This window comes from Rhineura floridana, chromosome 2 (assembly GCF_030035675.1).
Source record: "Rhineura floridana isolate rRhiFlo1 chromosome 2, rRhiFlo1.hap2, whole genome shotgun sequence".
In the NCBI taxonomy this organism is placed as follows: Eukaryota; Metazoa; Chordata; class Lepidosauria; order Squamata; family Rhineuridae; genus Rhineura; species Rhineura floridana.
Window position 1 is genome coordinate 97,879,601 of NC_084481.1, and position 23,740 is coordinate 97,903,340.

Consider the following 23,740-nt stretch of genomic DNA (forward strand, 5'->3'; position numbering starts at 1 on the left):
ATAAGCAGAGTTGACCTTTCCCCATTTTATTCAACTGTAGTCCGGCAGCAACTTAGGTTGAGAGGGGGGTTGCTATTTAAAGAATCGGTTTCCCTCACCAGAAAACCAATTTAATCAAGTTCTGGGGTTTGATTTTGTACTCTGTTGGCCAAGATAATTCTGGTTTACTAAGCATTCTTCTGCCCCTCAGTCTCACAACCCAACTGGTTGAGGTCTAGGCTTGGCGAGGTAATTTGAGGGTTTGAAGGGAGGTGTTGTCAATTCTATTCCTTTGTCAGGGGAGTTTGTGCAGGAGCTAAATTGATGGCTGGATTCTGTAATGGGCTGCATAAGGACCAATAAAATGAAAATGAATCATGACAAGATAGAGGTACTGGTAGGTAGGTCTCATGTCTAGGGTTGCAGTCCCCCTTAAAATAGCAAATAAACACTCAAATACTCTTTATAACCCAGCATTGATAGTTGAGGTCCAGGTGCAGCCATTCCTGGACCGAGATAATCTTGCAACAGTTGATTCATGTTGTTAATTCTCTGGCTTGATTAATATGTTATATTTATTTATTACATTTATACCCCACCTTTTCATGATAGAAACCCAAGGCGGCCTACATATGGTTCCCAGACAGTCTCCCATCCAGGTACTGACCAGACCTGACCCTGCTTAGCTTCAGCAGGGTGCTGGCCTCATGTGCCTTCAGACCATAGCCTGGGACTAGTGGGGCTACCCTCAACTACTCAACAATTTTAATGAAGAACTTTGCTGCCAAAATTTTGTCTGGTATTGCCAAGGTGGCTCATATTACACCTCTTCTGAAATAATTATGTTGGCTTCCTATTCACTTCTGAGCCCAATTTAAGATTCCTTTCAAAGCCATAAACAGTTTGGGACCCAGATAATTAAAGTACCTCTTCCCACCAATCTCTTAAGATAGTAGTTTCCAAACTTTTCCCCCCGTGGACCACTTGAAAATTGCTGAGGCTCTTAGCAGACCACTTAATGTTTTTTTCTGCCTGTTGTAGTTATGTGCTGTGCTAGAGGCCGCATGATTTTTAATTGCATTTTTACAAATGTGCCATGGACCACCAGTGGTCATGGGCCATAGTTTGGAAATCCCTGTCTTAAGCTATTCTGTGAAGCCCCTTATCCTAGTAGTTATTTGGAAAGACTTATAAACTGCTTAATCGAACAGCTCTGTGACACATAGATTGAAGATAAACACAGCAAAAATCTACAACTAGTAACAAATATACAATTAAAGTATCATTAATACAGATAAAATCAATAGAACTTTTAGAATAAACACAGAAAACTAAATTATGATGTACCATCTTTAGCAAAGGTCAGTTACATAATTACAAAGGAGAGGGCCTTTTTTGTAGCAATACCCTGACTTTGGAATGTCCTTTCTAGGGAGACACAAGTGGTATGGACGGACATTAATCAACATCACATTAAGATTTTACTATTTAACCAAACATTTTAGATGGAAATCTAGAAACTTTTTATTCTTTAGTTTGTTTTTAGCCTGCTCTTTATCTTGTTATTTTTGAATGCATTGTATTTATTTAATTGTTTTCACACTTTGGCACACCACCCTGGAATCTTCAACCAAAGGATGGTTAAGAGTTTTAAACCAATCTTCCCTAACCTGGTGCTCTCCAGATGCTCTACATCAGATACATCTCCCACCAGTACTGGCCATGCTGTCTGAGATTGAAGGGAAGTGTAGTCCTAGAGAGCATCAGTTTGGGGAAATATGGTTTAAATAAACATTCCTCTACCCCCCCATCGCTCCCTGTTGCTTAAAAGAGTAGTTTTGTGCAGCATCCATGACACTGTTAGAAGAGATACAGGTTTCCAATGAATCTGAAGACTGAGTCCATAAATCTTCCTCCTCCTAACAAACTGCTTGTGTATAGATTTATTTTCTACCAATATGACAACAACCTATAAGCTACCAAAAATTTGAGGGGGGGGGGGAAACAGGCTCAGGAAAATGTAGTAACTTTATTTGAACAAAGTCACAACTCAACATTTATTCTGGCCTTTGTGCCATCTACTCTTCAGAATGTTCTCCATACAATGAGAGCTTTGGCTGTCAGAAGGAAGTAGTTGGCACAGCTTCATGGAGGTATGGGTCACTGCACTTGAATACACCTCTCCTTGAAGAAGCTGTAAACAACGGAAACGGTTTGAATGTAAAACAAGTGGATTAACATTAGTTTTTAGCCTTTGGAGAGCCATCTCGATACAAAATAAAAAAAACAGGGCATGTAACTGTTTACTGCATCAGCTTTCACAGATAGTAAGCCAGCATTGTCAGAACAGTAACAGTGAAAGTGGTCAGTCCCACCAAAAGTAGTGGGAATGCAAGGGATTTACTGATGGCAGCCTCTTGAGGTTTCCTTAAGGGGGGGCTTTAACATTTCCAGCCAGGCAGTTGCTCCAATAAATGCTGTTGCATTTAGCTGTTGTCGCGCAGCCCAAAGAGCACCCACTCCTCAAAAGTACAGTAGACACTCTGAGTAGTAAGTGACATCAGCAAAGGTGGTTCTGCTGTTCCTCGCTCCAATGTGACCTTTGTGACAAGAGAGGAAGTATATGCACATAGCTGATGAGCACAGTAGGAGGGCACATGTGTCTGCCCCAGTGTTGCCCGTGTGAGTATAACTGCTCACTAGATCAGGTTATAAGAAAAAAGTTATCTTCCCTAACAATAAAGGTTAACAGAAGTGTAGATATTGATTTAGCCACACACAATTAAAAATTAAAGCTACAAAGGAGGTACAGAAGCTTGAATTATTGAGGAAAACACAGACAGCAGACAGGCCAGAGTCTATGCAACTTGACTTCACTTAATTAGACTGCACGCTTGCTGTGACTAGGGTTCATAGTCCCTTTTGTTCACCATGGGGCAGCTATCCCCTCTTCCATTATTTGGGACAACAGATATAAAGCGGGTGGGAACCAGTGGCCCTCCACATGTTGTTGAACTATAGCTTTCATCTGCCTCAGCCAGGGATAGCCAATGGGCACTGTAGTCCAGCAACAGCTAGAGGGCCAGTGCTTCCCCACCCTAGTTATAAAGAGAACCAGGCTGATGTGCAGTTCTTGTCGACCTTAAGAAGCCTCATTACTTTTGATAGATACACTGCTGTAGGGTTGTTGTGGTTTTTTTAGTTACTCATTTCTACCCAGCCTACCAAACAATGCCGTCAGCCTGAACTGTACACAAACAGAATTCTAAACATAACAGCCATGATTAGATTAGGCTGAAGGTGATGATGGTGAAGTAACCTTCCCGTCCCCCTTTGAAAATGAAGGGGAGCTTTGCCCTCAGCACTTCAAAAACAGTACCTAAAATTTAGTAAGATACTATTAATATATTTACACCACAACCCCATTATTAATTGCCATGGCATTTAAGGACAATACTGAGGGCCACCCCACACAGGGCTGCTGGCAAACTGCTGTGGGACCTTGGCACAATGCTGCTGATAAGGCCCTTCCTGGAGGCATCCCCACTACCTCTCCTGGTAATGTGTTTTGTTTTTCTTTCCCTCCATCTTTTCAAGAAGGGGGGGGCTGGAGATGGAGAGATCCCACTCAAGGGCTGACTCCTACAGCCTGCCAGTGGAGTCGCATGTGGCCATGAGGATGGTGGTGGTCATGTGGAGGAACAGCCATAGCAGGCTGAAATGAGAGCGCACTGTACTTAGGGAGCCAAACCAAAGGGGGAGGGCAGGCCAGCAGTAGCTCTACAGCTCACCCTCACCACCACATCAAGGAGCCCCTCCAGTGAGGGTGGCCCCACCAACAGACAAGTGACTGGGACCATGCCTGGTGCTACTTACTGCTGCCACCATCACCAGTCAGTCATTCACGTAGTTTCCCTGGATGCATTTCCTTGGCAGGTACTTTCCCCACTTTCAGGTGGGAAAATGTCTCAGCCAAGCCTTGGTTCAGCTTCGACCTGCAGCAGGCAGCCACCATGTTAGATTCCCCAGAATATAATGACCAACATCTACTTCACAGACTTTGCATTTTGTGGAACTTAACGTGTTGGCTGCCCACCACATGCCTGAGCCTCCCTGTTAACCACAAGTGCTGTATGTGCCAGCCACAGGAGATACCTATCCAGGCGGAGGGGATAATAAGTGACTGGCAATGGCAGCAAGCAGCAGAGACAGGTCCCCAATGATGGTGGAGGCAGCAGCAGTGCCAGGTGGGATCCCAACTGCACCAGGGTAAGCAGGACAGTGGTGGGCCTTTCTGAGTTCTAGGGCCCTCAGCAAGTGCCCCTGACAAGGTCCCAGGCCTGACCCCACATCACTGGGTAGTCAAGGCAACTCTTTGCCATGTCCTGCACTCACTAGCTCATGACATCCACCTCAGTTTCAGACACTGGAGAGGGATCTGGCCGGACACATTCAATGCAAACAAAGAGTTCCTCTACCCCACCAACATCTATCTCTTCCTCTTTCAAGCTGGGTGCCAGTTCACAGTCCAGGTTGTGCTGCAAAGGGCTCCTTAGCATTGCCCGAGTATGGAGCTGTGTTTCTGCAGCTGAAGTTCCCATTTCAAAGGACAGAAACTCTTGGTCTTCAGCACCTGTCAAAGTGATGGGCAAAGGCTCACCAAGCTTTGCAGACCCATTCTCTGATGCAGATAGTTGATATTGAGCTGTCCAACCATCCAGCTGGAGAGAGGCTGGTCTGTACAAAGTAAGACAGTCACTACTTGTTTCAGATGTCACAAATGGAAGATAGCCTAGAACAGGGTCTAGCAAAGGACCCCCATTTGCTGAACCATGAGTTTCTCTGTTGATCTTCAGATCAAGAGCCTCCAGTTCCCCTTTTAGGGGACTGTTTTCTGTCTTGACCCACTGAGGACAAACAGGTACTTCTGCAGAACACCTATCTTTTTTTTCTGCTCTGGCACTTTCCAGAGGACTTTTATTTTCTCCTGGTACAGGGCATGAAGAATTTGTGCATTCTGGAGCATTGGCCCCTTGGGATTCCCCAATGACGTCGTCATCTGCCAGAAGCAAATCAAGCATGTGTTCCAACTCACCGGCTGAAGCCAACTTGTCATACTGCTCGTCCTCAGCCAGATGGTCTAGCATAAACACATTCAGCTTATAATGGTCCCCTTCATCCAAGGCTACCTTGCTGTCTGCCTGTCCTACCAGGTTCTTTTCACTAAGAGGTGGCACTTCCATTTTTGTTGGCAGTAGTCTAGTTGAGGTAGCTGGCTGTTGTGCATCTCCGACCTCTTGCTCAGGTCGTCTGAGTGGAGATTGCGAGCCCTCATCTTTCATAGCACACCCAATGTTTTCTGCCCTTGTGGACTGAGCTGCAGGCGATTCCTGTACCACTTCCCAGCAGCCACCACTGATAAGTTTCCTAAGCTTTACCCGGCCAATCAATCCTGCCTTTTGGGGAGGATCTGAGCAGGAAGCTGGCTCACTGGAGTTGCGCTTTCTACTCTTAGCAGCCTTTGGTGGGAGAGGAGGGCTCCAGAAGCCATGCAAACAGCTATCTTCTGCTCCTTCTGCCTCCTCAATAGGAAGACTTTTCTGCCTCCAGAGGCGCCTGCTGAACCTTGAGGATTTGCTGTATTCCACAGTACCAGGGTCTTTGATAGCACAAGGTACAGGGAAGGGTGGCGAGCCGAGCTTTGAGCGACTGAGCTTAATCTTTTTTGATTCCTGCAAGCTGACTGTAGCTTGCTTGTCTCCAGTCCCATCCTCTGTATGCAGATCACCACGCTCATCGTTGCCCAATATATTGTTCCCCATGCCTGCAGGATGTTTTTTACCTTTTGTTTTAAGGGGTTCAGCAGTAACTGTTGAGCCTTCAGGCATCTGCTCTTTATCCTCACTCAGCAGTGCTGCTGGCTTTTGCTTCTTGGTGTCTTTCTGGTCAATATTGCCATTGCTGCTCATTTTCTTGATGCATGGAAGTTTCATTGCTGTATGTTGCTTGTTTGAAGCCGGCCGGGATGTCAAGGATCTACCACCACAGGCAGGGGGAGACTTCATCAGGCTGACTGCTGGGATGGTTAACGGACTGGACAAATGTAGGCAGTCCCGGTTTAATCGCCGGCCCAGTGATTTTTTTACTAACTTTCCTCCCTCTAGCTGTAGTGACTCCAGCTCTGACACCTGAAGCTGCCGTGCAGCTGCAAGAACATCCTGGGCTTCTTCCCGGGACACCTCCATCTCAGAGGTGTAGAGAAAATCCACCAGCTTACGTAACGTCCCGATCTTCAGCCCTCCGATCTCCAGCACCACCTTGTGTCCACTGGGGGGCATTTCTCGCTCCAAACGCTCTGTGAAGAAGGGGCTGCAGGCTGATAGGATGCAACAGTGTGCTGGAACAGCTTCCCCTACAAACAACATAATCGTTAGAAGGTACTGTATCAAACAAGAGAAACCCATGCATATTTGCCTTCAAACACTCTCGACAAAGGATGACCCTGAAGTGTTCCAGCTTCCAAATAAGCAATTTTATTGAAATTCCCCAAGTGATATCTCAGGACGTATTATAGAATTGCATTGTTTAATCTTCCTTACATATTGAGGTATATTATAGCTCAAAACGGAAAGTTGGACTAACCGTGAAGTGTCCGTCTGGTTAGCAGACAGTGGAGCAGACAGGAATGGGTTAACTCTCCTGAAGGCAGGGTCAGCACCATAACACAAAAAGTTTAGCTGGTGGCCAGCCGGAAGGGGTGGAATCTTCTCCCATTCTCCAGTTTGTGACACAGCTGTTAAAAACCAGCCGGCCACTCCACCTACATGCACTTGAAACTTGAACAGAGGATAGAATGACAAGGGTTAACAAATCAGCACACAGTGCCAGGAAGGGATGTAGGGAGCCCTTACTACTCTATCCAGAGGATGAGCGACCAGTGGTTGCCAGAGGGTTTCAAGAGAGGTGCCCTCCCCACCCCACGGCCTGGGTTTTCCTGAAGGGTGGGGCTGTCTGCTCCACACTCTGCTGACCAGAAGAACACTTCACAGTAAGTCCAACTTTCCATTCTCGGTCAGCGGAGGAGTGGAGCAGACAGGAATGGGATGTACCTGAGCAGTGACCCCCCCCCTTGCATCCTTGGGTGGGAGCAAGCCTAGGCCACCACCCTCTGAAGAATCCTTCTGCCGAAGGCAGCTTCAACAGAAGCAAATTTATCCACTTTGTAGTGTCTGATGAAAGTGGATGGGTGAGCCCAGGTGGTGGCTTTGCAGATTGCCTCCAGCGGGGCATCCTTGTGGAGCGCTGCTGTGGTGGCAGCCCCTCTAACTGAGTGTGCAGTGATCCCTGGAGGGGGAGCTCTCCCTTTTGCCTGATAGGCCTTAACTACGCAATCCCTCACCCAGCGGCTGATGGTGGGCCTGGACAACTTTAATCCCTGCACCCCTTGTTTAAAAGACACACAGGGCCTCAGACCTCCTGAATGGTTCTATACGATCCAGGTAGATCCAAAGTGCCCCCCTGACATCGAGTTTGTGCCACTTCTTGAGAGCTCTCAGGACTAACGAAAGATCCCAGGAGGGAAACCTGTGTTGCACTGGAGGTGACAGCAGGGTTGCCCCTCGGAGAAAATGTTTGACTCGAGGGCGAGAGGAAAAGAAATGGCTCCCCACCATCGGAAACACACTGCCTAGGGCTGCCGCCTGTCTCTTGAGCGTGTTGGGGGCTAGCCCCTGGTCCAGACCATCTTGCAGGAAGTTGAGAATGGTGTGAATGTGGCATTCTGCGACAGGTAACTGTTTGCGTCTACACCACCTGTTGAACGCCTTCCATATGACGTCATTAACTCTCTGGGTGGATTGTTTGTGAGATGCCAGAATGGTGGAAACAACCCTCTCAGACAGCCCCTCTTCACTTAGCCACTCTGCTCAGCCTCCTAGCGTGAAGCTGGAGCCACTCTGGGTCTGGGTGAAGGATGGGTCCTTGTGAGAGGAGATCTGGTCTGGAGGGAAGATGCCACGGCGGACTGGAGCTGAGGTCGGAAAACCATGGTCTCCATGGCCAGTGTGGAGCCACCACTATCACTTGGGCCTGGAGAACTTTGATTCTGCGCAGCAGCCTGGACAGAAGAGGCAGAGGCGGGAAGGCACAGAGGAGTCCCCGAGGCCAGTGGGCTGACAGGGTGTCTATGTCCTGGGCGTGTGGATCCCAGCCTTGTGCCATGAATTGATCCAGCTGGGCATTCACCGATGCGGCAAACAGGTCCATGCATGGGAGCCCCCACTTCCGAGTGATCTCTAGGAACACTTTCCAGTGAAGGGCCCACTCTCCCTGGTGGACATGTTCCCGGCTCAGCCAGTCGGCTTGTGTGTTCAGGATCCCCTGTATGTGGTGCCTTTCTGCCCACTGGAACAGCAGGTTGGTCTCCCTCTAAAGAGGGCCTGATTTTGTGCCCCCTTTGCAGACATGCAATTTGGCTGTGGTATTGTCAGTGCATACTAGCACAATAGACTGATAAATAAGAGGTAGGAACTCCTGGAGTGCTAGTCGGATTGCTCTGAGCTCCAACCAGTAGATTGAATGGCACCACTCCTGCACTGACCACTTCCCCTGTGCGATAGGCTCATGTCTGTGGTGACTATTGAGACTGTTGGAGCTCTGAGGGAAAGGCCTTTCTCCAGATGAGGTAAACGTCCCCACCACTGGAGGGACTCCCACACATGCCTCAGGAGGGTGATAAGCGAGTTCTGGCATGAGGTGATCTGGTCCTGATATGGAAGCAGCTGCCACTGCAGGACTCTTCAGTGGAAGCACATGCATGGCATTGAGTTTATGGCCGTTATCATGGAGCCCTGCTGCTGAGCCAGTTCCATCAGAGGAGACTGGCTGCTTTGCAGGCACATGTGCAGCTGGTGCAGGAGCTTGTCCGTGCAATTGGTGGACAGGAAGAGCTTGCTTTGAGCTGTGTCAATGACCACTCCCATATGTTGAAGGCGCTGGGTGGGTATCAGATGGCTCTTGTCCCTGTTGATGGTAAAGCTGTGGTTTTCCAGACACTGGATGGTAGTCTGGAGATCCCGTTGTACCACTGTCACTGAAGAGGCCCTCACCAGAAGGTCGTCCAGGTAAGGGTATATGTGGACTCCGAGTGCAAAAGTGTACCACTACTGCTACCATTATTTTGGTGAACACCCGCGGGGCTGAGGCGAGGCCGAAGGGCATGGCCCTGTACTGAAACTGGTGGTGGCCGTGTGCAAAGTGGAGGAAGCATCTGTGCTGCTGGAGAATGGGGACATACAGGTATGCCTCTGTGAGATCTATAGATCCCAGGAAGTCCCCAGGTTGAATGGCTTCTGCAATAGACCTGAGCGTCTCCATCTTGAACTTTTGTCCACAGGAAGCGGTTCAGGAATCTTAAATCTAAGATGGCGCGGTAAGATTCCTGAGGACTGCTGATGCTCTGGCACGGGTTCTATGGTGCCTATTTCGAGGAGGTGAGAAATGGCATCCAGGGTTCTCTGCAGCTTCTCCGGCTGATGAGATGGAGGAGCTGTCCTCCCTCTGTCTGGCAAGATGGAGGCAAACTCTAGGGAGTAGCCAGGCTGGTGGTTGTTTGTTTGAGGTGGAGGCCGCCCAGGCATGTGCAAAAAAATTGAAGTCTGCCCCCCACCTGGGCTGTCCTGGCGTCATGCATGGCTTTGCTTGACACTGGGCTTGGGGTTTTGACGATGTTTGTTGCCTCCCCCGCCACTGGAGGGTGTGGAACGGGTGCACTGGCGGGAGGAATTCCAGGATGAGTTCCAGGACCCCTGGAACTGACGTGTAGTCCTGTAGGTAGTTGGATAGCCCTTGTGACAAAAGGAATGTGAAGCCTTCTTATGGGATTTGTCATCCTTCCTGGGAGCAGAAGGAAGAGCCTTCTTTTTATCCTTGGTCTCCACCAGGTGGCGCTCTAGAGACTTGCCAAAAAGCTGCCCACTCAAGTAGGGTAGAGCTGCAAGACTGGCTTTGGAGTGATGGTCCACTTCCAACTGTTTCAGCTATATATTGTGTCTTACTACCACTCCATATCCAAGAGCTCTTGCCGAGTACTGTAGACTGTCTAAGGAGGAATGTGCTAGGAATTAAGCTGTTTGAGCCAATTTGTGCAGCCCCCCCCTGATGTGTCTGGCATCGGCACTTCTGATAGTAGCGCTTTAGCCCACTTTACCGCAGCCCATGCCAGGAAGAGTTGGCTGCCAAAGCTCTCATGGCCAATGCAGATGCTTCATGTGCGTGTTTTAAGATAGCCTCTTAGACCGAGCATGTGGAGCTTTGGATTTGGCTCGATCATCCCATTCTTCCTTAACAATGTCCTTGAAGAACTCTGGAAAGGGAATGACCAACTTCTGATCCCCTGACCTGGGGAAGCCATCTGAAGATCCCTGTTCCCCTTCCTCTAGTTCCCCCTCCTGAGGAGTTTCCTTAGGAGGGTCTTACTGAAGGCAGGCCTTAGCCTTAGAAATCAAAATAGGATAGGAAACAGGAGAATACAGCCTCTTATGCACCGTGGATGGCATAGGGGAATCCTCCCCAAGAGTTCCCCTTCTTCTTTTTCTGATGCAGCAGATGATGGAGGAGCACCCTCCCCCCAGGAGCCTGGGCTGAGGAAAGGCGGTCAGGTGGGAACCCAGAGCTGGAGCATCTTTTGCGTTTATCTTTGTGTGGTTTAGGTTTCTGTAAGGAGCCCCTTCTTTTACTCTTCTCCCTTTCTCTAACTGGGCTGGCCTCCCAAGAGGAGGAGGAGGAAAATGAGAAGAAATCATGGCAACGTGCCCTGGAGTGCTTGGAGCCTTTTTCCCTATGTGCACGGGCCCAAAGCTTGGCTAAGGAAGCCCCTGCCTCCTTCATCATGGCCTTGTTAAGCCAAGGCAGCAGGGCCGAAGAGGTAGAGGGCTTATCTAGGTGGGGAGATTTGGCACACTTTTTTCCTGCAGGAGCCATGTATGCAACCTCCCCTCCTCCCGGCTGAATAGAAGGGAGCTGAGAAAACGAAACTATTTCAGGTGGGGAGTCTAGCATGCTTCCCGCCACTGAGGCGAGGGTGACTAATTGATTGCTTAATTGAGATGTAGATTCCCCCCTACTCAGGGATTCATCTTCCTCTGCAGAGGCATGAGAAGGGCTGTCTCTTCCCCCGGGCACAGTTAAAATCCCAGCTGAAGAGGGGAAAAGGCCGAAGCTGGAGCTGCCCCCTCCCCCCCCATTAGAAAAAGAAAGCTTAGCGGCTTTACCTGAGAACAACGTGGCAAGGAGGCCAACCATGCTTAGTGGAGGCCCGTTGTCCCAAGGAGTTTTTGGAATCAACAAAACGCCTTGGATAGTGAAGGACCAATCCCTGCTCCTCCAAGGTCTTAAAAGGCTCCTGAAAGCTTCTTGGGACCATGAAAGAGCATTCGACAAGGGACAGCAGGGGGAGGTGTGAGACAGATCCCGGCCTCTGCCACTTCCAGCACCTCTTCAGAAAGAACAGTCCCACTCTTCCTCCCTCAAATCTGGCTATTCAGTGAGGGCAGGAAGTGAAAGATGAGAGACAGAAGTCTGTGCACTTCAACTGCAGCTGATTATGATAAAACTCTCTGAGAAGAGCATAGAAAATAGCTAAACTGTTCCTGAATCCCTTATGGGGACCCAGGAGGAATAGGCTGACTCTGTTGCTCGCTGAAGGCAGAGTCAAAAACTGGAGAACGGGAAAAGGTTCCTCCCCTTCCAGCCGGCTGTGATGTTCCTATATTAATGTATATATGGTAAGTGCTGGTTGTTTAGAGTATACATGGTAAGTAGTGAAAGAGGAGGGGGAGTGAATGGGCAATAGAATGCTTGATGATTGGCTGAATGTTTAAAATGGCTGACAGTATAAATGAAAGGATGACAGGTAAATCTGGGTGAAATGTGAGGTGGTGAATTGTGGAATCTGGGGGGGAGAAGAGAAAGAGTAGATTGCTTGGTGGGGTTTGAGAGAGTTGTTTACCAGGAGGGAGGTGGAGTTCGGATTAGTATTGAGTAAAACCATATGCTTATGTGCCTTAAGAAGAAATCTTGTTAATCTTGTTAGCTTTGTTATCTTTAATAAATACTTAATTTGGTTTACCAAAGGCCTGATCCTTGGCTGGGGTTTCACAGACCAGAAGGGAGGGTAAGGTAATGACCAAGGCTGAAGGGGAACTGTAACAAATGGTGGCAGCGGTGAAGAGAATAATACCAGTATTCAGAGTCTCTGGGAATACTAGTATTGGGACGTTACTGGTGGTTGCCTAGCAGGGGGATCTGTTGAGATCTGTGCTAGAGCGGGGAGAGAAATCATAAGAGAGAGCGGTCCGGACTGGTGGAGTCCCTGGTGGTGCCTAGAGACAGGCAGTAACCACGAGCAGGTAGGAACCTGACAGGGAGACCCAGGGAAGGACGCATCACACCGGCCACCAGCTAAACTTTTTGTGTTATAGTGCTGACCCTGCCTCCAGAAGAGTTAACCCATTCCTGTCTGCTCCACTCCTCCGCTGACCAAGAACAATTTAGTTTTAGGATCAGTCTGTGTGAGTCTGTCTTGGCAGCTCAGTTAAAATCATAATACTTATTTCCACAATTCTTTCTGGATGTGCTATAAGGGGAAAAAAAGAATGTAGTAAGTTGAAAAAAATAGTTGTTTTAGCTCACTCTGTCCCCTCCCTCTCAGTTTTTAGCGCACTTTGATACTAACAAAAAGCAATCCACTGGATAGGACGAGCTATACATTTTTATAAGCCTACAATACACATATACAGACTTTTACCTGTGCAAATATATTTGTTTGCATCAGTCGGGCTTCTGTAGCAGAAATTCTTGATGGATTTGTATTCGTATCTGTTTGTGGACAGACTTTTTGCAAACCAAGAACAATTACCTATCATGGAATCATCATCTATATATTCTATCCACTACAACTTATAGGTCACATGCATAAGAGCCCGAGGCATAATCCAGCCAACATTAACCACTGCAAATCCTCTTTGATTTCAATGGGAAAGTTACATTGCCCTCAAACTGTAGAGGTGAAGGAAAGTACACCTATCCAATAAGCAGGGGACCAAGGACCACTGAGGGGCAGGGAATGTCCCATCTGAACCTCTGGAGACCTGCTGCCAGTCAGTGTAGACAGTACTGAGCTAGATGGGCCAATGGGTCTTAGTACAAGGTAGCTTCTCATGTTTCTAAGGCTGAGCTGTGGCACTGAGAACAGATTCTGGAGGATCCATCTACCAGGTCACTAACACCATGAATTAGTGGCTTTCGGGGGGGGGTAACTATGCAGCCAAAGTTATCAGTCAGGACTAGAAAAATATTTGGAATTTGTAAGAGTTACTATCAGAATTCTACATGTGAGATGATTAGAGCTGAACAAATATCATGAGCAATGGCACAGACCTTCTAGGCACCCAGGATTTTCCAACTCTGTTATGAGTGAAAACCTTTATCCTTCCAGTTTTAAGATGATTACCTTCTGCTTGCAAGACAACATCACAAAATAAGTCAGCTCTCTGTTGGCGATGGAGCTGGAGGAACACCATACGGAGCAGGCGGGAATTCCGATACAGAATCTTGGGATTGGCAGCTGGAGGGCTCATGGCAGCAAAGCTTCCTGCCCTTTGTCAGGCGCCAGATTTCTGTGAGATAAACACAGTCCTGAGAATGTAGCTGCCATGGTCTATGAACGCTGCTCTTCACTTATGTGCAGCTAAAGCCTATGCAAACTGACTTGAAGTAAATCCCAATGAGTTCAGTAGGATATACTCCCAAGTAAACATGCAGAGGATTGCAACCTTAGTTGTAATGTTCAAAACTAAGCCTCTAGGCAGCACACAGGCACAAGAAAGATCTATGCAAGTTTTCCTTCAGGTAATTCTGCCAAAGTATATTCTTATCCTTCCCACAACCCTTCTCTCATCACACTGCTTCAAGGATTTTTTTTAAATCAAGTGGTATATAAATTTTGTTAAATAAATTAATACTAAACGTGACCCCAGAGAGCTATTTCAGTTTTACTTCAATGAATAAATATATAAACAAATAAAACTTGATTTTCCAATATGCCTAAATGGCCTGGAACAAAGAACAAGAAATTATGAACTGTTAATGGTACCTGTATTTTTCACTCTTTTGCAATACTGATTGTGAGTGGCTCAAGTGATACTGCAAACATTTTCATACTCCCTTCTGAGGCGTGGGACCTCAGACATTGAGGCTGCTGATTTCAACTGGGCATAAAGGATTACAGAAATTGTGTCTCGGGATACTACAACCAATTTAAAAAATACAGGAAGACAGCTCAAAGTTAAAATCAATAGGTTTTCAGCTGAGAAGGAACTATTAATAAGGCCATGAAATCCAAACCTACTGTGTAGCACGATGAGGTCTGCCAGATATCCCAACTCCCTTCAAAGCATCACAACACCAATGGATGTCTCTTATTTCAGAACCCTGTCACTCCATAGCATTCTACAGGACTAGGTAGGAAAAAATCAACACTATCTGAAGCCTGCATAGGGGATTTTGTTTATCTCCTAAGGTTCAGAGACCATTTAAAATGTATTATTTCTATGCTTGCTGTGGAAAAACAAAGCATTTACTGTTTTGGGAAAGCATAAATTTAAATTGGAACAAGTGCAAAAAAGAACTAAGAGAATATAATCAACAAAACAATCAACCTGCTTTACCTGATGAAATTAAACAAGGTAGGTTCGACTAAAAGCCTGCCCCACCCTCAAAAGGATAGGAGTTCGTAAGAGGGGCAAATAAGGGAGTGAAATCACTCTTTTAACTCTATAAAAAACAACAGTATAGGGAAATTTATTTGTATACATTTCAACTAGGAATCAGGATAAAATTTCTAATGAACAAAAAACCCCACTTATCAAATTGTGTTAAGTCTTCATGTGACAACTATATTAGGCCAAAAACTCAAACCAGTTTCAGACTGATATAACAGGTGAGTGGCATGCTAGATCTACTACACTGAGAACCAGTGCGGTGTAGTGCTTAGTGCTGGACCTAGGAAAATCAGGATTCAAATCCCCACTCAGCCATGAAACTCACTGGGTGACTTTGGGGCAGTCACTGACTCTCAGCCTAACCTATGTCACAGGGTTATTGTATATAAATGAGAATTACGTATGCCACTTTGAGCTCCTTGGAGGAAAACCAGGCTATAAATGATATCATTCAATCAATCCCCTTAACCTGAAGTTTCAGTCATCAGAAATTCTCCATTCTTTAAGCCATCAGAAGTTGTCCCTGCGATAAATGTAACAGCTTCCACATATATTGTCTCTCTTAACATGCCTTACTGTTACTCCCTGCAGCTCCACAAAGTATACATATGGAGTGACAATGTACTATTTAACAAATTTCACATACACTAATTCAACTTCCAGCTGTGTATCAGCATTGATCCTGCTGTAACAACCTGAACTGGCATCCGAGCAGGTGACATCAGTTATTTAGGTAACATGTGAGAGAGCACATTCAAGTATCAGCTGGTGGATGTTGTTCCTATACCCAAGATTTGAAAGACTAGAATGTTACAAAAATGCCTTTTCAAATAACATCTAACTAGTTTCTGGTGGTTTAGAACATAATCCCCTGTTGGCTCAGACCAGGGTCTATATCTCATTCAGCATCCTATTTCCAACAGTAGCCAACTAGATGCCCTTGGGAAGTCCACAAGCAGGCCATGAAGGCAGTTATCTTTCTTGTTACTGCTACCCCAGCAACAGCTTTCAGTAGCATACTGCTTTGCTTCTGAACCTGGAGGGTGCATATAGCCAGCATCATCCGTACAATTGTCTAAGCCTAAAGCCATCTAATCTAGATGTATATATATATACCTATACTCTGAACAAGAGTCTACTGTAAAGATAGAATATGGAGAAATCGATTGGTTCCCAACTGGAAAGGGTGTGAGACGGGTGTATTTTATCACCCTATTTGTTTAATCTATGTGCAGAACATATCATACGGAAAGCGGGATTGGACCAAGATGAAGTAGGTGTGAAAACTGGAGGGAGAAATATCAATAATTTTGAGATATGCAGACAATACCATACTACTGGCAGAAACCAGTAATGATTTGAAACGAATGTTGATAAAAGTTAAAGAGGAAAGCACAAAAGTAGGACTACAGCTGAACGTCAAAAAGACTAAAGTAATGACAACAGAAGATATATGTAACTTTATAGTTGACAATGAGGACATTGAACTTGTCAAGGATTATCAATACCTCGGCACAGTCATTAACCAAAATGGAGACAATAGTCAAGAAATCAGAAGAAGGCTAGGACTAGGGAGGGCAGCCAAGAGAGAACTCCTCAAATGCAAAGATGTATCACTGAACACTAAAGTCAAGATCATTCAGTCCATGGTATTCCCAATCTCTATATATGGATGTGAAAGTTGGACAGTGAAAAAAGTGGATGAGAGAAAAATAAACTCATTTGAAATGTGGTGTTAGAGGAGCACTTTGCACATTCCATGGACTGCGAAAAAGACAAATAATTGGGTGTTAGAACAAATTAAACCAGAACTATCACTAGAAACTAAAATGATGAAACTGAGGTTATCATACTTTGGACACATCATGAGAAGAGATGATTCACTAGAAAAACCAATAATGCTGGGAAAAACAGAAGGGAGTAGAAAAAGAGGAAGACCAAACAAGAGATGGATTGATTCCATAAAGGAAGCCACAGACCTGAACTTACAAGATCTGAACTGGGTGGTTCATGACAGATGCTCCTGGAGGTCACTGATTCATAGGGTAGCCATAAGTCGTAGTCGACTTGAAGGCACATAACAACAACAACAAAGCTAGTCACCAGCATCTCATTTTGTGGCAATGAGTTCTAAACATTAATTGTTCCCCATGTGAAGTAGTACTTTCTTTGGCCTGGCCTGCATCTTCTGCCAATCTGTTTCATTGGTTACCCTGCGTTCTAGCTATGCTCCCCTATACCATGAGAGGAAAAACGCTTCCATTTTTCCAACCTTGTCAATAATATCATGAACCACCCTCAGTGTCACCTTTTTCTTCAAAACTAAGCCCCCCAATACTGTAACCTTTCTTCATAGGAAAGGTACCCCATTCCCATGATCATTTTGGCTGCCTCTCAGGGGTCACTTGTCCTGCCACCTGTGCAGCCGTGGGCAAGCTGCATAGTCCCAAGGAGCCCAGCTGCCCCCCAGCTGGCAGTTGCAGACAAGGAAGGGGCTGGCTTGTGCAGCTGCGGCAAGCTCAGCAGGCCCTAGCCAGCTGGGGAGGACTAGCCTCAGAGGGAGGCAATGGGAAACCCCCTCTCAATACGGCTTACCATGAAAACCCTATTCATAGGGTAGCCATAAGTCGGGATCAACTTGAAGGCAGTCCATTTCCATTTTTTTTTTGCAACTCCAACTCTACAATACCCTTTTTGAGATGGAGCATTCAGAACTTTGCCATCTCCTATTCTTTCCTAAGTTACTATGTAGATCTAGGAGCTGGTTTTAGCCTTAGACAGTTCAAGATCCCCAATATCTTGTGGACTGTCTTTCCTCACCTACCCAGATCCTAATATAACCATCAGAAGCCCTTTTCTATTTGCCTCCTCCAAGGAAAGTCCAGAGGGTGGCAACAAGTTAACAGGCTTTTTCGGTGACAGCCCCATTTGTGGAATCTATCCCCAAAGGAAGCTTGTCTGGTGCCAACACTTACTTTTTTTTGTATGTAACACTAACAACTTTGATGCTAGATGAAGACATTTTTATTCTTGCAGACATTTGGGTGCCAATGTGGTTCTTGCAGCTAGTTGAGTTAGAAGCCTAGTGATTATCATTGTGATGCAGAGAGAAAGAGTATTTTTGTTCATTAATGCTCACTTTGGATTCAGCAATCACATAAGTCAAGTAAAACAGCAGCAACCCAACTCCATTTGAGGAACTTCCAGATGAAGGAGTTTCAAATATCAACTACATATTGGATCAATATGCCTGGTACCCAGAACTCCTAACAAATTCACACCCTTTTACAGTAGGGCCCTGCTTACCGGCGCTTCGCTTACCGGCATTCTGCTAATGCGGCGGCTTTAATTCCCCCTTTTAAAGCCAATTTTTGCGATTTTGCAGCATTTTCACTCAACGCACCCCATTATAATCAATGGAGTTCCACTTTACGGCAATTTCTGCTTTACGGCGGCGGTCCAGAATGGAACCTGCCATATATGCGGGGCCCGCCTGTACTCTGCATTCATGCAGAATGCTTACTCTTTCTCCCCGTGGGTTTACACAATCACCATTATGAAGCAAAATCTCCCACTTTGCTCCCAAATAAAGATCAGAAGGATGACCAAAATCTACTTTTGCTCCAACGGGTGTTAAGGAGCATATTAAGACTGAAATCCTATTACAAATTTACCTAGGAGTAAGTCCCACTAAACTCAATTAGATTTACTTCTGAGTAGGATTGTACTGAGTACACATCCTAAATCACTGTTCTGGGTAGAGTGCCAATGTCTTTCCTAGCTGCACAAGCCAAAATTCATCAAGGGAAGTTCCTAACTGCACCTCTGTGCTAAAATGAAGGTAACAGCCCTAGTAATGCATAAAAACTGTCCCTTACACAAAAGGCGACTCAGAGGATGAGCCCACTTCCTGCCCAAGGAACTTTACTGAGGGCACCATTTGAATTTTATACTGTTTTATCCCCAGGTCGGTAGTATCTGATTTAGTTTATTGTAATTCTACATGATAATTGATATATATATTATATTTCCCACCTTTCCACCACACTGGGCCTCCAAGGCAACTAATAGCTCAATTCAAAAATCGATATGGAAGGCAACACAAACTAAAAAAAAAAGTACTGAAAACAGTACTAGCTGCCTTAGACGCCAGATACAAGGCAGAAAATAAATATTTTAAATAAGCAGGAAACAAAACGAACTGGTGACTTGAGACTCTACCCCTTTCTACCCTCGATACTCCATTGGCTCTAACGCACTCTTCTCACGCGCCATGAAAAGAGGCGTCCCAGAGAGAGGGCTCTCGAGGGTTCCTTCCTTCCATTCACCAGGGAGTCCCGCGGCGGCCGCTTCCTCCCACCTTCCCTGTAGCGCCTTCCCTTCTCTCTAAACGAGCCGCTCCTCCGTGTTCGCTTCCCGCTGCAGCACCTGCCACTGAGGGGCACCGTGGCGTGCCTGTCTCTCTGATGAGGGGCGGGGGTTGGGGTTGGAGTGGCGTGGCGTGGCGCTGCTCCTGGTGCAGCGCGGCGGTGGCACAGACACACGCAACGCGAGACCCTCCCCAGCACCCGCTCGCGGCACGCCGCCTATTCAACGTTCCCAGCCGCAAAGGAAAAGCGGGGGAAATGTGCCCGCACGCGCCTGCCGCGCCTCCTCGCCGCTCCCTATGCAGAGTCTCAGAAACAGCCCTTCTATTGGCTATGAGGCCGCAGCAAATAACAAGGGAGGCTGGAATTTGGCGGGAGGAAACGTGTCCCTTTAAAACAAATCAAATGAAAAGCAGGGAGGCTGAGATTGCCGAGTCACTTTGGGGGTGTGCCTATGTATCTATTTATTTATGAGCTCTCGTGATCTAAAGATCTGGTAATAAACAATATTTAGGAGAGGGGACAAGAAAGGGGTAAAACGTGGGGAGTAGATATGGGGTAACACACATGCAAAAAATGCCAAGCTTCCTTCCAGCTTCTTAAAGGAACCTGCCAGCATTCTCTTCCCACCATTATCAACCGCCACGACCCAGCTGCTGGCTCCTACTCTTGTTGTCACTGTTCCGTGGATGCCTGAAATGCCGACCTCTGGCAAAGAGTCTGGGGAGCTGGATCGATGGGCCAAAGAGACTAGATTAAGCCCAGGAGTTACCAATTGTTTAATCCTGCTTTAATGAAATGGTATGTCAGAAGGAAGCTCCATCGCGAAGATGTCATCATGTGGTTAAGTCTAGCGTGTTGAATTTCTGGCTGTCGGGTAGGACCACCAACCCATCTGCCAGAAGCAGCAGCAACCCTAGAGTGAAAAGAAAGGAACATCGAACAAATTTACAAGGACACTCTCCCTTATTGGTATTGTTATATTAAGGCTGCCATTATAAATACACCTCTGTCTTTTGGAGAAGGGGTTTTCTTTGCCACACCAGTGAATGAGATGTGAAACACAGGTGGCACGTTTGTTCTCATCCTTTTCTTTCTTTAAATTAGCAGCAAATAAGTCTCACTCCACTCAGTATAAAAATCGGTACATATTCATTTCCTGGTAACCTACACCCACGATGCCTGCTTGTGCGTGCTTGCTAAACACTTGTTGCCCTGAGCTAATGTCCAGGAATGGGGGACTCTTGAATCTAGGAAGAATGTAGGCACAGAGGATAGCCAAGAGACTTTCAGTCCAAGACTATGCAGAGGTATTTGTAAAAAGACCACTGAAATCCATGGGCTAAGATGCCTCTAACTCTGCACAGAACAGCACTGCTGTTCAGGCAGTAATAACTGGGTAGTTCAGAATGGTTTCCTATATTCCAGATTGGTAAATACCCTATAATATGTGGGCATACCTGTTTGTTTTAGTGTGTATTTGAAGAGCTGGACCTAAATGTGTATTTGCTCCACATCTTATAGGGAACACTGCATGTACACTTCATATATAACTTGTGAAGTGGTCCTGAGAAGAGCTAGATCCAGCTTCAAGGTGGCCCTGGACAAAATGTCCTTTTGTGGGTCCTGTCCTCTGTCAGTTGGCTTAGCTGACTAGCAGTGGCAGTGCACCAAACAGCACTTAATGAATGTGTCTCTAGCCACCTTCTTAATTTCCCACAAAGTCCAAAATGATGCCAGATCAGGGCCTTTACGGGAAATTAACAGGGAGGTTACATCCAGCCCCTGCTTGGAGCATCAAGCCACCCAAAAAAAGGGAGAAGGGCAGGGTAAACAACAGCAGTGGTCTTGGGAAATTGTCCAAGAATACCAGGTACTGACACCAGCCCTGGCCCTGATAAGTTTTTTCTTCCCCTTTTCCATTTTTACCAAATGTTATTCTACACTAATTGGTCAAATAATCGGTAGTAAGCGGTTCAAGTCTTTCAAACGCGTTAAAATAAAACAGGTTAATTTTTCACTTTTTGTTATTTCATTTAATTTATACAAGATTGGAAGAAAATAATATTTTATTAGTGTTCTGTTTGAAAAACAAATTATATATTGCTGGTCTGTTTAAAAATGGTTGGTGTGTCTATATATATATATATATATTGCTTTTTAATAAGGATATCAAGATAATATGAAAAGCTGTTACCTTTGGAAATGGCACTAACCAAGGTACAAGCATAATTGTATAAGGCAAATGTAAATAACTCCTGGAGAAGCTTAATTATTTCAAAAGCTTAATTATTTCAGTTGTTTTTGTTTTATTTGCTATGGGTAATGGTTTCTTATAAAAACTAAAATTGGAAAATGGTATAATGGAATTTTTAGCTATGTAACTGACTATGTGACTTAGTAATTATTTTATTCATTGGGTTGACTAGCAGGTTTTAATTAAGTTGGTTATTACTGATTCATGCTTCATTAATTTTTTCTCATTTCTCATCTCATTCATTACATAATGTCCATCTGTCCTGTTTTCTGTTATGATGATATAAGTTTATAAGCAATAAATCTTACCAGACAAACTTAAATAAATAAATAAAAAACCAAACTTTTTAATGCTTTTATTTGGATTCCTCCATTGAGCAGGGGGTTGGACTTGATGGCCATATAGACCCCTTCCAACTCTACTGTTCTATGATTCTATGAAACTCTTACATGTGTGGTATTCCAGAATAAGCAATATGCTGCTCTGGGCTCCTACTGGGAGGAAGGGTGGGATATAAATCTAATAAATAAATAATACCTATTATGGTTTGCAGGGCTGGTGCCACAGGGCGGCCAGGTTGGGCCCTGGCTGAGGGCCCTTGCAACTCAGAGGGCCCCCTGAAGGGGGCCCTGAAGGTAGCACACCCGTTCCGTGATCTGCATCAGTGTCAGATCCTGGCTCCAGGCACCCCCCCAATACAGTCAGTGTGGGCTTCAGTAAGCTCAAACGCACACCCCACCTATCTCTCCTGTTCCTGTGAATGATGTGCGTGCTGCTCACACATGCCTGCCATCAACCAAGATGGCAGCAGATGCTTCCTTAAGAAGCTGATGCCCCTGCTGCCATCTTTGTTGATGATGGGCATGCATGCTCAGCACACATTTCATTCACAGGGACAGGAGAGGTAGGTGGGATGCGCGGATAGGTTTATTAGCCCTGTGCCATCTGTATGTGTGAGTTGGGCTACGGTGCCATGGGCCTGGGGTGGGCTGGTGTCCAAGGGCCGTCATGCCTGATGGCCAGCCCTGATGGTTTGCATTCCTAAGTTAAGGTTATGTCACTATTTATGTTTATGTCACATAATCATTCAATCATGTTTTGACGTGTTGGGTATTTTTATTGTACAGTTTTGTTTAATATTATGTTTTGCTGATATTGTTCTTAGCTATCTTGAAGATATTTTGGAAAGGAAGGTGCAGGATAAAATATTTTAATACATCATTTATTGACTTTTATGTTCTGCTGCCTTACATTACAAGAATGCCAGGGAAATCAGAGCAGCCAGAGTATAGGCTATGGTAGGGTAACCATTCCAGGGATGGAGAGAACCTATAGCTCTCTAGATATTACTGGACCTTAATCCCTCTCCATTAGCTCTGCTGGCTAGGGCTGATGAAATCCAACAAAATCTGGAGGGCAACAAGTTCCCCATCCCTGTTTTAAAAAGTTCACCCATGATGAGGAAGAGTGATAGAGAAAGTGGAAATGACTCACACATCTTTTCATGAATCTGGGTATTATGCAAGTATCTATGCATTCAATATCACATCCTGATTTAACCATACGTTTGGAAGGTTTTGAAAGAAAGAGAGACAGCTTGCAATCTGGACATGTGTTCAAGCATTAATAACAGCAGCTCGGTGAGTCAACAACATGAGAACCAAACAACCAACACTATCATATCCCCTTTGTAGCTTTCCCCTGGGAATATCCCAGAGAAGGTTATAGTTGGAAATAGACAGCAAAACCCAATCTGATTGCTGTGCTAACAAATCTCAGATCTCAAAGAGAACAGCTAGGAAACATTTTGGTCCAAATGGAACAGGAATAAGCTAGAAGACAGAAGACTTCAGATGTAATAACTGTAAATTAACTATACATTAAAGATGATATCTTAAATATCAATAATTTAAGATATACAGACGATACCATACTCTTAGCAGAAACCAGTAATGATTTGAAATGAATGCTGATAAAAGTTAAAGGGGAAAGCATAAAAGCAGGACTACAGCTGAACGTCAAAAAGACTAAAGTAATAACATATGATTTATGTAACTTTAAAGTTGACAGCAAGGACACTGAACTTGTCAAGGATTATCAATAGTTTGGCACAGTCATTAACCAAAATGGAGACAATAGTCAAGAAATCAGAAGAAGGCTAGGACTGGGAAGGGCAGCTATGAGAGAACTAGAAAAGGTCCTCAAATGCAAAGATATATCACTGAACACTAAAGTCAGGATCATTCAGACCATGGTATTCCCTATCTCTATGTATGGATGTGAAAGCTGGACAGTGAAAAAAGTGGATAAGAGAAAAATCAACTCATTTGAAATGTGGTGTTGGAGAAGAGCTTTGC

At 45.4% G+C, this 23,740-nt stretch overlaps 1 protein-coding gene across 12 annotated transcripts; it reads right to left on the reverse strand.

Moving 5' to 3' along the window:
* Window positions 1-748: 748 nt before the first annotated feature.
* Window positions 749-19,572, reverse strand: BTBD18 (BTB domain containing 18). Of its 12 annotated transcripts, XM_061609689.1 has the most exons (6): window positions 18,795-18,970; window positions 17,735-17,841; window positions 14,132-14,246; window positions 13,490-13,655; window positions 4,375-6,391; window positions 749-2,173 (listed from the first exon to the last, which is right to left on the reverse strand). In XM_061609689.1, exons 4-6 carry the CDS (start codon window positions 13,614-13,616, stop codon window positions 2,140-2,142), a joined length of 2,178 nt encoding a protein of 725 aa, XP_061465673.1. In that variant the 5' UTR covers window positions 13,617-13,655; window positions 14,132-14,246; window positions 17,735-17,841; window positions 18,795-18,970; the 3' UTR covers window positions 749-2,139. The 12 variants fall into 12 exon arrangements, with proteins under 12 accessions (XP_061465673.1, XP_061465670.1, XP_061465669.1 ...); XM_061609686.1 differs by lacking the exons at window positions 17,735-17,841; window positions 18,795-18,970 and adding an exon at window positions 19,120-19,572; XM_061609685.1 differs by lacking the exons at window positions 17,735-17,841; window positions 18,795-18,970 and adding an exon at window positions 19,088-19,572.
* Window positions 19,573-23,740: the final 4,168 nt, after the last annotated feature.

Excerpts from the sequence above, each read along its gene's own strand:
- BTBD18 (XM_061609680.1), bottom strand. The coding sequence starts at position 13,616 with ATGAGCCCTCCAGCTGCCAATCCCAAGATTCTGTATCGGAATTCCCGC. Across the intron at positions 6,392-13,489 it reads TGTTGTCTTGCAAGCAGAAG|GGGAAGCTGTTCCAGCACAC; the intron begins GTAATCATCTTA and ends TGTTGTTTGTAG. Across the intron at positions 2,174-4,374 it reads GAGGTGGATGTCATGAGCTA|CTTCTTCAAGGAGAGGTGTA; the intron begins GTGAGTGCAGGA and ends CGTTGTTTACAG.